The sequence below is a fragment of the Schistocerca americana genome, chromosome 1, assembly GCF_021461395.2.
Source record: "Schistocerca americana isolate TAMUIC-IGC-003095 chromosome 1, iqSchAmer2.1, whole genome shotgun sequence".
NCBI classification, from domain to species: Eukaryota; Metazoa; Arthropoda; class Insecta; order Orthoptera; family Acrididae; genus Schistocerca; species Schistocerca americana.
Window position 1 is genome coordinate 1124690073 of NC_060119.1, and position 15599 is coordinate 1124705671.

The 15599-nt window shown below is 40.3% G+C and overlaps 1 protein-coding gene across 1 annotated transcript in view; it reads right to left on the minus strand.

Annotated features, from left to right (window-relative positions):
* The window catches only part of LOC124551087 (caspase-1-like), an 83359-nt gene that overhangs the window by 42702 nt on the left and 25058 nt on the right, over positions 1 to 15599 (minus strand). Inside the window, exon 2 of the mRNA XM_047126020.1 lies at positions 11052 to 11320. Within this exon, the coding sequence (XP_046981976.1) occupies positions 11052 to 11320 (269 nt within the window). The remainder of the gene's footprint in view (positions 1 to 11051; positions 11321 to 15599) is intronic.

A 15599-nucleotide genomic window follows, 5' to 3' on the forward strand; every position in this document is an offset into this window, starting at 1 on the left:
TGCCTCTGAGGAGCTGTCTTCAGCCGCTGTATGAATTATACTGAATGTGAGATGTTGTCGTTACCACTGCAATTATGATACCATGATGGATGAGGAACAGGTTCTTCATACCTGCTGTCAACGTTCCTGAGACACCACGTTGACGAAATACGGCCAATATACCGGAATATTCTGAAGGTGGCAGGGGTAAAATACAGGGAGCGAAAGGCTATTTACAATTTGTACAGAAACCAGATGGCAGTTATAAGAGTCGAGGGACATGAAAGGGAAGCAGTGGTTGGGATGGGAGTGAGACACGGTTGTAGCCTCTTCCCGAATCTGTATATTGAGCAAGCAGTAAGGGAAACAAAAGAAAATTTCGGAGTAGGTATTTAAATCCATGGAGAAGAAATAAAAACTTTGAGGTTCGCCGATGACATTGTAATTCTGTCAGCGACAGCAAAGGACTTGGAAGAGCAGTTGAATGGAATGGATAGTGTCTTGAAAGGCGGGTATAAGATGAACATCAACAAAAGCAAAACGAGGATAATGGAATGTAGTCGAATTAAGTCGGGTGATGCTGAGGGAATTAGATTAGGAAATGAGACACTTAAAGTGGTAAAGGAGTTTTGCTATTTGGAGAGCAAAATAACTGATGATGGTCGAAGAAGAGAGGATATAAAATGTAGACTTGCAATAGCAAGGAAAGCGTTTCTGAAGAAGAGAAATTTGTTAACATCGAGTATAGATTTAAGTGTCAGGAAATCGTTTCTGAAAGTATTTGTATGGAGTGTAGGCATGTATGGATGTGAAACATGGACGATAAATAGTTTGGAAAGGAAGAGAATAAAAGCTTTCGAAATGTGGTGCTACAGAAGAATGCTGAAGATTAGATGGGTAGATCACGTAACTAATGAGGAGGTATTGAATAGAATTGGGGAGAAGAGGAGTTTGTGGCACTACTTGACAAAAAGAAGGGACCGGTTGGTAGGACATGTTCTGAAGCATCAAGGGATCACAAATTTAGCATTGGAGGGCAGCGTGGAGGGTAAAAATCCTAGAGGGAGACCGAGAGATCAATACATTAAGCAGATTCAGAAATATGTAGGCTGCAGTAGGTACTGGAAGATGAAGAAGCTTGCACAGGATAGAGTAGCATGGAGAGCTGCATCAAACCAGTCTCAGGACTGAAGACCACAACAACAACATACCTGGACCATCCTGACATGTAATAACTGCTGTCGGAAGCGACCAGTGAAACTGAGCTACGTCTTGGGCCAGCATACAACATCAATGGAGCAGTGGGGTCAGTGACTGTTCTATCTTCAAATATTGTGCGATGTTGGTTAGATTGGATTGGAGGACTGGGTTTACAGTAAATTATCAGAGTTACTGAGGGCATTGTCTTGGACAGTTCAGAGGAAATGCACGAGACTTTCGCAGACATGCGCCCTGTTCCATATACGAAATGTAATTTACTAGTGTTAGTGCCCCCTGTACTCAGTCATCACCTGTAATGCGCTTCAAGTGCAGAAGGTATGGGCATTACGCCAGGAGTGTGACGAGTGTACAGGTGCAAAAATCAGGGCTTGTCAAAAATTGTTACAGTAGTGATAAGGTTAAGAGTCCCTGTGTTTGTCCTATTGCGGTTGTATCAGTGGTTTAGATACAGTATGTATAAATCAAAGGCACCGGTGGTTACCAGTCAGGAACTTGTTGAAGTATAGTCATGACTATACCAAGTAGTTCAAATGAGAGCAGATGAAACATATCTGCAGTTGGATGCTTTGTAGGAGGAGGGTTTCCGTCCAGCTTATCGGTGCCCATACTAGTGCTGTTAGCCTAGTTAATCCTTTCCTGGACAGGATAGGAGACGATGCGTTAGTAATAGCGAAAATCTGTTGACAGTCGCAAAACTACTGTTCTTGGGCTGATGAACAATTGTTATGAAGGACCAAACTATGTTTAAGAGGGGATGTGTAAACTTATGTGATGTACCACGAGGAACTGAGAAACGCTCAGACGTTTCATGTTCTAAGGGACATACATTACAGCAGCATAGAAGAAAGAATAGCTTTCCGCACCAGTGTAATCAGTTAAATGGTATGTCACAGAAGCGGGGCGAATCCATCAACAATTTTACTGAGAGAATAAGAAGACTCAGTATTAATACCTGTAAGATGGATCTGAGCACTATGGGACTTAACATCTGAGGTCATCAGTCCCCTAGAACTTGGAACTACTTAAACCTAACTAACCTAAGGACATCACACACATCCATGCCCGAGGCAGGATTCGAACCTGCGACCGTAGCGGTCAGACTGAAGCACATAGAACCGCTCGGCTACAACTGCCGGCCCTGTGAGTTAAAGGAGAGTTACAACACAAATAAGATCCTTCTACAAGAAGCAGCGGACAGGGTATTAGATGCATTGCCACCCACTGTGTCAAGGAAGGTAAGAACAGAATCTCTGAAAGAATTAGGTGGAGCCAATGGCACAGCAACGGATTTAGAAGAAACAGATGGCTAATCAGAGAATCATTTTTTCCGTTGACCTCAAATGCTACCATTGTAGAGTATCGGGCCACATACAATGACATTGAAACTTCCTGGCAGATTGAAACTGTGTGCCCGACCGAGACTCGAACTCGGGACCTTTGCCTTTCGCGGGCAAGTGCTCTACCATCTGAGCTACCGAAGCACAACTCACGCCCGGTACACACAGCTTTACTTCTGCCAGTATCTCTTCATATCAGCGCACACTCCGCTGCAGAATGAAAATCTCATTCTGGATACAATGAGATTGTCTTTATCCACAATGTAGAAAATGTGGGAAAGCTGGACATTAAGAACAAGACTGTAGAAAAATATGGAGGATAACAGAACGTTATTAAACAGAAATAGCCAACCATTAAATGAGAATGGAAGGCCCAGGTCCACTAGGCAGCACTCTCAGTGAATGTTAGCAGAGTATTTGATGGAAGGGAAGCACAAATGCCTATCATACACAGTGGTGTACATGTCTGTATTAAGTTTGCACCCCATAGGAAAGAGGTTATTAAACCCTTCACAGGATAGATTATGTAGAATAGAGGGTAATGACGTGCATTCGGTGGGATTGGCAGTATTAAGTTTTCAGGCGGGAACAAAGCCACTTTGGAAGAATGTGGAGGTTACATATAATGCAGATGTCAGTTACAGCATATCCTTCATTGGGTTTTCTGTATAAGCACCACGCTAAAACTACTCTCTATGAAACATAGTTCTGTCTGGGGAAAGTGTTGTCGGTGACATACTGCTTCAAGTCTCATCTTTCCAGTATAATGAACCGATAGAACTACGTGCAAAAGCATTAGTGATCAGTTCATATGATAGCATTCCACAAGGTACAGGGAACTACTACAGATGAAAGTAGTAACAGATCTACCAGTAAATGTGCCATTGTAGTTGAATCACTGTTCGAGAATAATGAACTGGATAAAACACAAAAACATTTTACTTGTACTGGAGGTAGACAGTAAGCAGATAGTGCACTTCAGCATTGATGATTTCGTGAATGAAGACACAGAGTTACCTAAAGCATTGTTGGTCACCGGTTTAGATGTTCTAGATGAAGATGATCTAGACAGGATGAATTTGAAGCCTACCTATAAGATAACCATCGGCGTAACTGCATTATGTGAGAAGGTGAAACATTTAAAGGTAACGAAAAGAGTACCAACTACAGTGACGCAACACAGAATACCAGCTGGTGTGAATCACTGGTGTAGTCTGCGCCGTATCACATAATGATGGAGCCTATTAACCACCAACTGTGTAATGGCAACATTGAGGAAACTACAGTCCATGAGGTGATCCTGTAGTGGTAGTACCAAAAGAGAAAAGAGAGTGAATGAAACGAAGGTGTAGAGGTTTAGCTGTGACTATAGATGCCTCAATAGTCATTCAATTACAGACATATACCCAATCCTGAATATAACAGAAATACTGGACAATTTGTGGCATTGTAGGTATATTTTCACTATAGATCTAAGGAGTGGATATCATTAGCTGAAAACAGCATCGAACCTTGAGGTCATTACCAGTGTCGGTATATGCTGTTTAACATGAAGTACGCACTAGACACATTTCAGCGTTTCATGGATGGAGTGTGGAGTGGATTAAATTTAAAGTAATGTATCGTTTATCTGGACGAGATCCTTGTGATTGCTAGAGATACAGAGGGGTGTGTACGTTGGTGTTAAAGGGAATATGCTCAGCAAACATAAACCTTAGCACAGAAAAGTGTTAGTTTGCACTGCAGGAAGTAAATTACTTAGCACATGTAGTATTATGAAAAGGATAAATTGCTACTCAACATAGAGTGGAGATGTTGAATCGCAAACAGGCACAACAAAAACCACTAAACAAGCAAGCTTTCGGCCAAACGGCCTTCTTCTGCTGAAGTAGACAACGAACACAAAGACACACACACACACACACACACACACACACACACACACACACACACACACACACACACACATTCACAAAATCACCTCCGTGGCCAGAGACAGTGGTCATGTGTGTATGTGTGTGTGTTTGTGAGTTGTGTGTGTGTGTGTGTGTGTGTATGTGTGTGTGTGTGTGTGTGTGCGTGTTTGTGTGCGTATTTTGTCTATTTCAGAACAAGGCCTTTCGGCCGAAAACTTACTTGTTTAGCGGTCTTTTTGATGTGTGTGTCTGCAACTCAGCATCTCCACTATAAAGCGAGTAGCAATTTACCCTTTTCATAATACTGTCATTATTCTATCCTGGATTTCCCCATTTTTAGGACACCGAATTATTCATGAGAGGGTGTGGACGGATTCTAGAAGGATGAACACCTTCCAGAATTTCCAGCAGTGCAGGGAGGAGAAGACTTGCATTGGTTTTTGAAGTTAGCGAAATGTAAGAGGAAATTTCTCCCAAGTTTAACAGACCTCTCGTGTTCTTATTGACAAAAGATGTAAAGTTAAACTGAACATCAAAATGCGATGCTTCATTAGAAAAGCCAAAGAAATTGCTGACTACTAGGCCGGTAATGGTATTTCTGAACTAAAAATATGATTGCATATTATGATGGGACACTAAAAATCACACACTAGACTCTATTTTGAGGAAAGAGGTAGAAGGGGATGAACATTCCATAACCTAATCAAGGCAACAATTAGACAAAGCTGAGAAGAACAATTTTCCAAAAGTAAAGGGCATGTTGAGCCTCATATATGGTGCCACATACTTCTGCTGCAGTTTGTATAAAAAAGTTTAACGTAATCACAGATCTCACGATGTTGAAATGAGTGTTTGTATTAAAGGATCCATCTAGTAGGCTCACAGACTTAGCACAGAAACTAAGTGAATTTAGAAGTTGTTTGTAAACCTGATAAAAATTCCTGTAATGCAGGCAGCCTCAATAGGGATAATGGTGTATTATGGACAGTTCGTCGTAACATTGCAGAGTCACAGAGCGCAAGCTGCAGATGGGGATTGCAAACTATTTGGAATGCAGCTGCAGTTCGTTATACATGATGGTGTATTACGCAGTATGTAAAAGCTTGGACCATGTGTTGTGGTTACAATTCCGTTGCGTGAAGAAGTACTAAATCAGGCACATGACCACATATTATCCAGTCAGGGGGACGGAGGCAAAGGACCAAGGAGTGAAGAGTAGCTCAATATCACTGGTGATGCACACATAGAAAATGTGTGAACAATTATGCTAAGAAACTGCGTGCCATGTGGACAGTGGACAGAGTTAAGCCAGCAACATATTCCAGTGCGAAAGTTACCTGCCACTAGAGGTGAGTAAACGTTTTATAATGATTGGGATGGAGAGTTCAGGACCTTCTGACCAGACACCAGGGGGGAACTGCTATCTTCTGCCGATACTAGATAACATTTGGCGCTTGGCGCTATGTGAGAATTGTTGCTGGCCTGAATCAGTAAGCTGACATGGTAGCACAGGCAATAGTGAACAACTGGCTATTAAAGTTCGGTGTTACAGAGAAGTTCATTATGAATCAGAACACCAATTTAACATCGTAATTAAGGAAGCAGTTGTGCAATTTGTTGCAGTTTGTAAGTTGAGGACATCCCCATTACATCCGCAGCCAAATGGTAGAGCAGAAAGTGTACATCAAATGATAGGGAAAATGTTAAGTCACCATGTGAATAGTCATCATAGTGACTGGGATATTTTAGTGTCATAAGCTGTCACAGCATATAATTCTAAGTCTCGTGAAGGTACAGAGCTCTCACCAAAGTAATATATAGTAGGAACATGCCACCGCCATTTAAGGTAAACCTAAGGTTGTGAAAAATGGTGAGTCAGTGCAAATTTTCTGGAAGATATCGTAAGAGGAAAAAAAAGCCAATATCAGAATCCTTGAAGGTCAGGAATGGTTGGGAAACCACAATGCAAACCACCATAGTACTGTATAGGTCAGTGGGTTATCCTGACAAGCTCATACACTGTAAAAGGAAAAATTAAGAAATTTATTATCCGGAATCAAAACGCATGTCAGGTAATTGTGATGACCTAGCCGGTGAACATTAAACAGCAGCTTTCGACACAGAAATGGTCATAGAAGTTGGAAGAATATGCCCTTCTGGGGTTCATCAGATCCAGATACATTACCACCGTTCTTTTTGTTTTCGTTTTTTTTTAATATGTATGTTGTGTTCCGTTCTTTACGTCAGGTGGTGCGCTTTAATTGTGTGTACATGTGCAGTTCATCAAGCTGTATGATTTTTATGCACATATACGTGTAGTTGCACATCAAAGAAAAAAGAAAGGCATGCCGCACTAACATAAGCTAGATGCATGCTACCGTAAGTGGCAGCGCCACAAGTGTATCGAGTTTTTTGGTGTTTTATTGTGTGTATCTGTTGTGTCATATACCAAAGTAATAGAGATATGAGAATTTTGTACCAGTGATGAAGGGGTTTCTTGTTTTCTTTTTTGGATGTTAGTTTGCAGAGTATAAGGTATGGGTAGATTTCTTTTGTTATAAGTTAAGGATTATTTTGGACGATGTCATGGGATTTGGTTTATGTTCTTAGTATAGTACTTCTTGCTTTGCTTGTGTTTTACAAAGAAACTCTTGATGGAATAAAGTTTTTCATTTTTTGTGTCTGTAACAACGCCGTTGTGGAACCCAGAAATGCTTCTTTGGAACTTAAGTGCTGCTTTGGATTGTGTCTGAAACTTTTGTGTGATACGTTAGAAGGAAGTTTATTTCTTAGCATGAATTGTTGTTACTTGAAATATTAAGGCTGGTGGACTATTGCATCCTTGGAACACTCATAGGAGTAAAGCACTATTGGTGTAAGTTAACATTTTGGCAACATAGTAGGAAGTCATTACTGACTGATGAATGAGTTATTCAGTACTTGGAGACAGTTAGACTTTGTTATTTTAAATTTTTTACTTGGAATATCGTTTACTCGTCTTGTTAGTGTAAAGAGCTTGATTTCTGTTTTATTACTGGACGAATACGGTGAGGGTAAAGTAGGACGATGAACGATGAGTGTTTTGTGGTGTAATGATCCTGATCACAGCTGTGGCAATAGAATTTTTATTTTGAAAGCAGAAAGTGTAGAGGAAAGAGGGCATTTCGTGGTAGGCTTAGCCCACATGATTATCGCTAACTGACGCTGAAGATTTGTCGGAAAGCCTTCTTCTGGGGTAAGAATATGGTAACAGATAATGGAGTGAATGTAAGCACAGTAAAGAAGCCTTCAGAGACGGTGGAGATTATTCTTACCATGAAAATAGCAGTACCGGTATTCAGCTGTAGCACAAACTCTTTTACGTGATACAAGAAAGCTTTTCATCTAACCGTAGTCACAAATATTTAAAATACAAGACTTTACTGTGTGACCATCATGGGACAACACATTTCAGCTCTTACAAGAGTGAAGAGCATTGCTTTTTGTTGCAGTTCGACGTTAATTTACTCTCTGGAAGCCACCTGCTAATGTTATTTACTAACCTCTTAGATAGCTCTACATCTACATCCACACGATTACTGTGCAATTCACAATTAAGCGTCTGGCAGGAGGTTCATCGAACCACCATTAAGCTACTTCTCTGCCGTTCTATTCTAGAACAGTGCGCGAGAAAAACGAATAGTTAAATCTTTCCGTGCGACCTCTGATTTCTCTTATTTTATTATGATGATCATTTCTTCCTACGTAGGTGGGCACCAACAAAATATTTTCACTGAGGAGAAAGGTGGTTATTGAAATTTCGTCAGAAGTTCCTGCCTCAGCGAAAAACGCCTTTGTTTTAATGACAACCATTCCAATTCGTGTATCATATCCGTGACACTCTCTCCCCTGTTTCGTGGTAATACAAAATGGTCTGCTCTTCTTTAACTTTTTCGATGTCCTCAATCAATCACATCTGATGCGGATCCCACACCGCACAGCAGCACTCCAGAAGAGGGCGACAAGCGTAGTGTAAGCAGCTTAGATCTTTTACATATCGTTCCCCATCTAACAATTGTGTCATCTGCAAAGGGAAAGTGTTTCGAACCATCTCTCAGGTTCAGTAGTAGATCATTGATACAATTATTTTAAGAAAACGGACTGTAACAGAACCTGTGGCAACTTTCCACTTTACATATTCAAACTTATTCCCTGTTTGTTAAACTGGAGGAGAACTTTCTGCTTTCTTCTTCCCAGATCTGAGCTATTGCCGAAGTTTTTCCGTTATCCTACGATATTCCAATTTATGCAAAATTGTTTCACTACAAAGGCCTTTGTTAAATCAAAGACAATAACTTCTGTCCTCCTGTGCTGCCCTAGTAATGCCTCACACTCAAAACATCAAATTCCTTTTCCTGTAAATGCTAATTCCTCGAAGGTAAACTTCCAGTCTGCCAATAAATTACGTGTCCTGAGATGTGGCATTCGTCCCTTATGCGTCGTGTGTCAAAAACTTTCGAAAACACTGGATTCAAAGATTTTATTTCATAATTGTCTACATTACCTCTCTCTCCTTTTTTATGTAGTCGTTTCACTAACGATGCCATTTAACGCTCTTACTCTGCCGGCGAAGGTGAAGCTCTTCATTTCCAACATAAAAGAAATCAACATTTGTCTTGAAACTGTTACGGTCACTTTTAAAGTTATCACTGTCAACCCAACATTCGAAAAGATGCGTAAATTTTTATTTTTAAATATTTAACGTCTCAAAAATGAGATCGACAGGAAGTGCAAAATGGCTAAGCAGAAGTGGCTAGAGGACAAATGTAAGGAAGTAGAGGCTTATCTCACTAGGGGTAAGATAGATACTGCCTACAGGAAAATTAGAGAGACCTTTGGAGAAAAGAGAACCACTTGTATGAATATCTAGACCTCAGACGGAAACCCAGTTCTAAGCAAAGAAGGGAAAGCAGAAAGGTGGAAGGAGTATATAGAGGGTCTATATAAGGACGATGTATTTGAGGACAATATTATGGAAATGGAAGAGGACGTAGACGAAGATGAAATGGGAGATACGATACTGCGTGAAGAGTTTGACAGAGCACTGAAAAACCTGAGTCGAAACAAGGCCCCGGGAGTAGATAACATTCCATTAGAACTACTGACAGCCTTGGGAGAGCCAGTCCTGACAAAACTCTACCATCTGGTGAGCAAGATGTATGAGACAGGCGAAATACCCACAGACTTCAAGAAGAATATAATAATTCCAATCCCAAAGAAAGCAGTTGTTGACAGATGTGAAAATTACCGAACTATCAGTTTAATAAGTAACGGCTGCAAAATACTAACGCGAATTCTTTACACACGAATGGAAAAAAACTAGTTGAAGCCGACCTCGGGGAAGATCAGTTTGGATTCCGCAGAAATGTTGGAACACGTGATGCAATACTGACCCTACGACTTATCTTGGAAGCTAGATTAAGGAAAGGCAAACCTACGTTTCTAGCATTTGTAGACTTCTTTTGACAATGTTGACTGGAATACTCTCTTTCAAATTCTGAAGGTGGCAGGGGTAAAATACAGGGAAAAAAAGGCTATTTACAATTTGTACAGAAACCAAATGGCAGTTATAAGAGTTGAAGGGCATGAAAGGGAAGCAGTGGTTGGGAAGGGAGTGAGACAGGGTTGTAGCCTATCCGCGATGTTATTCAATCTGTATATTGAGAAAGCAGTGAAGGAAACAAAACAAAAATTCGGAGTAGGTATTAAAATCCATGGAGAAGAAATAAAAACCTTGAGGTTCGCCGATGACATTGTAATTCTGTCAGAGACAGCAAAGGACTTGGAAGAGCAGGTGAACGGAATGGATAGCGTCTTGAAAGGAGGGTATAAGAAGAACATCAACAAAAGCAAAACGAGGATAATGGAATGTAGTCGAATTAAGTCGGGAGATGGTGAGGGTATTAGATTAGGAAATGAGACACTTAAAGTAGTAAAGGAGTTTTGCTATTTGGGGAGCAAAATAACTGATGATGGTCGAAGTAGAGAGGATATAAAATGTAGACTGGCAATAGCAAGGAAAGAGTTTCTGAAGAAGAGAAATTTGTTAACATCGATTATAGATTTAAGTGTCAGGCAGTCATTTCTGAAAGTATTTGTATGGAGTGTAGGCATGTATGGAAGTGAAACATGGACGATAAATAGTTTGGAAAGGAAGAGAATAGAAGCTTTCGAAATGTGGTGCTACAGAAGAATGCTGAAGATTAGATGGGTAGATCACGTAACTAATGAGGAAGTATTGAATAGGATTAGGGAGATGAGAAGTTTGTGGCACAACTTGACAAGAAGAAGAGACCGGTTGGTAGGACATGTGTTGAGGCATCAAGGAATCACCAATTTAGCATTGGAGGGCAGCGTGGAGTGTAAAAATCGTAGAGGGAGACCAAGAGATGAATACACCAAGCAGATTCAGAAGGATGTAGGTTGCAGTAGGTACTGGGAGATGAAGAAGCTTGCACAGGATAGAGTAGCATGGAGAGCTGCATCAAACCAGTCTCAGGACTGAAGACCACAACAACAACAACAAATATTTAAGATGTTTCTGAAAATGTTTACTTACCTTCTGCCAGTATCTCCTTTATTTCCTCGTATAGCTTATCGTCGTGAGGTTTGATTTCGAAGCCGAGTTTCCTAAAAGTCTTCAAGACTGCGTCTTTGTCTCGGCTGGTTCCTTCCCTTCTCGGCGGCCTGTACAACTCGCCGTCTTTGAACTCACGGATGGAGAACTCATAATGGTTGAAGACGAGAGCCAAACCACGCTTAGTATTGCGCATGAAGTACTCCTCTTCGTCTTTCGAGACGCCAGGGTTCGGCAGCGCTTGCATCATTCTGCAACCAATTGGGTGTCATTCAGTGTTTGTACATTGTAGAGCAAAGCAACTTGATCTTTTTAGAAATCCATTCAAATAAAAGTAACGCAGATGTGTATTTAATTATTTGAACAGCACCAAGGACAACATCCAGCTTTTGTATTTACAGAGTTCTCAAGACGATGTGGGGCAGAAGGTTTCCATTATTGCCAATACTCTGCTTTAACTGAATTATCATAGGAAGTTTCGTTCAACTCTTCCCAGCATATCGACGGATATGTTGGCGTCAGCTTCAGGAATGTTGTTCTCCAGGAGGCTAGGGTCCTAGGGCAATCGTTCTAAACAAATTATTTTAAATAGCCAGTCGCAGGGGGCTACATCTGGCGATCATGGTGGCGAGTGGAGATTCCTCCCCAAGAAAATGAGATGTCCTGGGAAGAGTTATCGCAAAACCGTCATTGATACACATGCTGTGTGTCCCATGACACAGTCCGGCTGGAACCATGCATCTTCCACGCCTGTTTCTTTGGCAGGAAAAGCTCCTGAATCATGTGGACATAACTATCAGAAGTCACCGAAGCTGCCCGTTCGTTTTCTTCAAATAACCGTGGACCAATTATTTCAGCTCGCGATTGTGCACAGTTACACGTTGTGAATTTAGGTCGATGATGAAGTTGTCTGGCTACTTATTTACGAATGCCAAATAATTAGTGTGAGACTCATCACTGACGAAAACAACGTCGAATTCAGAGTTTCATGTTTGTTACTAATGTTGATATGGGGCGTACAAATCAAGCATCAACAGCCTCATGCTGGAGACTAAATCTTGTTGCAAGATGTTCACCCCATCACATCACATGCACTTTTTCCAACACCTGTTACTGAAATTATCCATTTTGTTGTCTTAATTCGTGTACTACAGTGTTGACCAAGATCTTAAAGCTGAAAGCGGTCATGCTGCACCATCAGTCACATACACATATTTAAGAAATGCATGGCCTCTAGATGCTATTGAGGCGTAGCGGCGTATAACGATCTTGCCTTGGAGGCAGTTAAGTGAGAGATGTGTCTCAGAGCTGGATTGTGATAGATGGTGACACGAGACTGGACGCGCACGTAGTTTATGTATCAGCCGATAGAGGACAATATTGGATAGGGGGACTGTGATTTTAGTTTCGATTGTGCCCAGTAGAATGCACTAAAGTAATAGAATGGTTTTCATAAACTGTTCTAGTATTTTCATAAAGTGTTATTATTTCTTTTTGTGTATGTAAAATGTTATAAATGTGTTTTAGCAATATGAATGATGCGTTAGTGTGGTTTAAGGTTAATATGAAGGTAATTGTTTAACAAGTTATGTAGTAGGATATAGTGTGGGAACATTTCGAAGAAGTATGGATATGGACAAAGAGGATTTTTGTAGAATAGATTTGTAAAGTAAGTTTATGGTAAAGGGAAAGTTAATTCAGGTATAAATAACAACAGTAAATAACTTTATGCATAAGCAAATCTTCAGCATATTAGATAATTACGTCGGTAAAAAGTTCAGTCGTGAGGTTTACTATTTTGCGATTGGTTATGGGTGAAAAGCGCCGACTGGCGCGGGAGAGTGTTGTTTTGCTATTGGCTGTTGAGTAAACTGACCAATGGTAAATCAGTATTCTTCGCGCGCATTTCTCTGCTGATAGAGAAGACCTAGAGTATTCTAGACAAGAGTGGAAGCGTAGCCATGAAAGATATCGGACTTGTGCAGTAGTAGTTCCGATGGAAATGATAAGTTGCCGGATCTAGCAGTGTTTCATACATCAAAAGTGTTAGAAAGTGACGGCATAATTATTCCGATGTATGTGTAGAAATTTCGGAATTTTTAAGTGAATTTTGTGACGAGAAAAGACATATATTCCGCGTGGCGTATTGAGCAGGTCGGTGGCTAAACTCTGTGACTGCTTTTGGAACCGACAGACTTAATATTTGGCGAGCATTATCAATCAAAAACAATCAGGATTTTTGTAGCTATTACGTTTTCGGGAAATGCAACGCCATAAACTTGCTAACGTGAGTGAAAGGGGTTGTGAGTGACTGTGTTAAGACTAGCACAGGCTTGGCAGTGATACGTGTTCACCTAAGTTTCAGAATATATTAATTGGGGACGAAATTTCCAACCTTTCATTTCGTGTTTCTCCCGAAACGTAGATTAGTGACCTTAATTGCAGCCCGGTTCACGTCGAAGTACAGTAGGTTTCACTCGGCTTCCCTTCTGATGATCTGTTGAGACAATGTTCACAGGTAGGTGCAGGTCCGTCGTAAAGGGACGGAAAGAACCGCGCCGCCGCACTATGTCATCAATTATCACGCTGACAGCGTAGCATCATGTGCACTGTCATGAATCAGATCGTCACTGACAATAGCAAAACAGTGTGATGTTCCAAGGAAGTGAGCAACACGTGAATATATTGATACCTGTGATGTGTGCCAGTGGTAACTTTGAATTTCGTTCTGAGCAACAGACCAATTCTCAGCAAAGTCGAAATGAAGAATTAATGTATTAGTATTCTGGGATGTGGCTGATTTTATTTCTGCTATGATCTGTCTCTGAATCCCCCAAAAATGATGATGAGCTATTCCTTTCACAACACAATGCTTAACCTCTGTAACAAACTTATCTCGTCCTACTGTCTGCTTCACCAACTCTCCTCTCTCCCACAGTGCATAAGTTACGTCATTGACAGGATCCTGAAGATGTAATGCTTCAACAGTCATCACTTAAGCACCAGGACACATTACGTACTCCTGAAACCATCATTTATCTTGCGGCTCTTCACATATACATATAAGCGTCAGGTCCATCTCTGTGTGCTATTTTTCTGCGACATTACTTATGGCGAAAGAAATAAGTTTCCAATTAGTGCAGTAAATAAATGTGCATACTTCTTTCACTGCCTATCATTTTACTCATGTTGGTAGTAAGGAGTAGAATTCTGTGAGACCAATTTTCAAATTTGGGTTCTCTTTTTTTTATTAAGAGATATGCTTTTCTGAATCATCTTGTCATATGTCTTTTTACCTTTTTAACTTCTTCACCATTTTCACTAACAGAGATAACATATGCCTGGTTACGACCTCGCCTGTTGCAATCTTTGTCATCAATTAGGTAATATTCCAGAGCAACGGTAAACATTTCGTCTTGCAACGGATTCCCACAGTTAGAATATAGGCATGCCCTAATACCTTTCTCATTGCTTATTTTACAAGCTTTTGAAATCAAATAATGTGAGGAAGTGGCTATGTATTTCTGTATCTACTGCTTAGAGTAGCTACCTGGTATCAGTGTCAGTAACTGTACCTTCTCAGTACAAGTGGCTTCTGGGATAGAAGTATTTAGGTTTTGAAACCACACATCACATTTCGTGCACATATCACTATCTTCAGGGTCTGCACCAAGTGCATCTACATTATACACTTCAGAAAGTTTTGAAAATGTTGCCTGTTCAAAGTTGTTTCACTTTCTTGCACTTTTCTTTTTACATACCGTGTTCTTCTTGTGCATCTTATCTTTCCTGGACCTTTAAGGAGGGATATCGTTGGACCTAGAGTAGAAACGTTAACATTCAACACATCAACAACTTCACACCCAGAAATATAAACATCTGCAATGTCTTCTTCAGTTACACATTTGGGTGATGGGGGTCGTCCAGGTGAGTCGTCACTGAATTTCTTCTTGTGATGAGTGTAGCAATTCCTGCACGATTGATGTAATGATAATACCGTTACTTGAGGACCAAGATATTTCTGCAATACCTCTGACACATTTCCAACAATTGTGAAGCGTTTTTCACTTTTCTTAAACACCACCTTCCTGTGTCTTTTTTCATAGCCGATACATTTCACTCTTTCACTACTGTATTTTCTCACTGACACTGTATCTAACAAAAAGTTCAAAACAAACACAAAACTCAATGCATAACGATTCATGTGCACGTTCTCAATCGTTTGTTATAAACAGAAGAGCGCTGGAAACAGTTTTACCAACATGCATATTTTACACTAGAAATTCAGTGTTGCGAATTATGCAGAATATTGAAAATTTTTTAACACTTTACACAGAAAAATATTGCCCACTGGTTTGCATTGACTACAAACATATTAACCAAATAATATTTAGCGTAATTCTCAAAAGTTTTCGGATGTGGATTTTCTAGTAAATAATTCGTAAAAACTCGTAAAAATGCAATTTTTTACATTTTTAGTAATAAATATTTACATAATACAGGCAAGTGGAGGAGGGAAGATACTGTTTA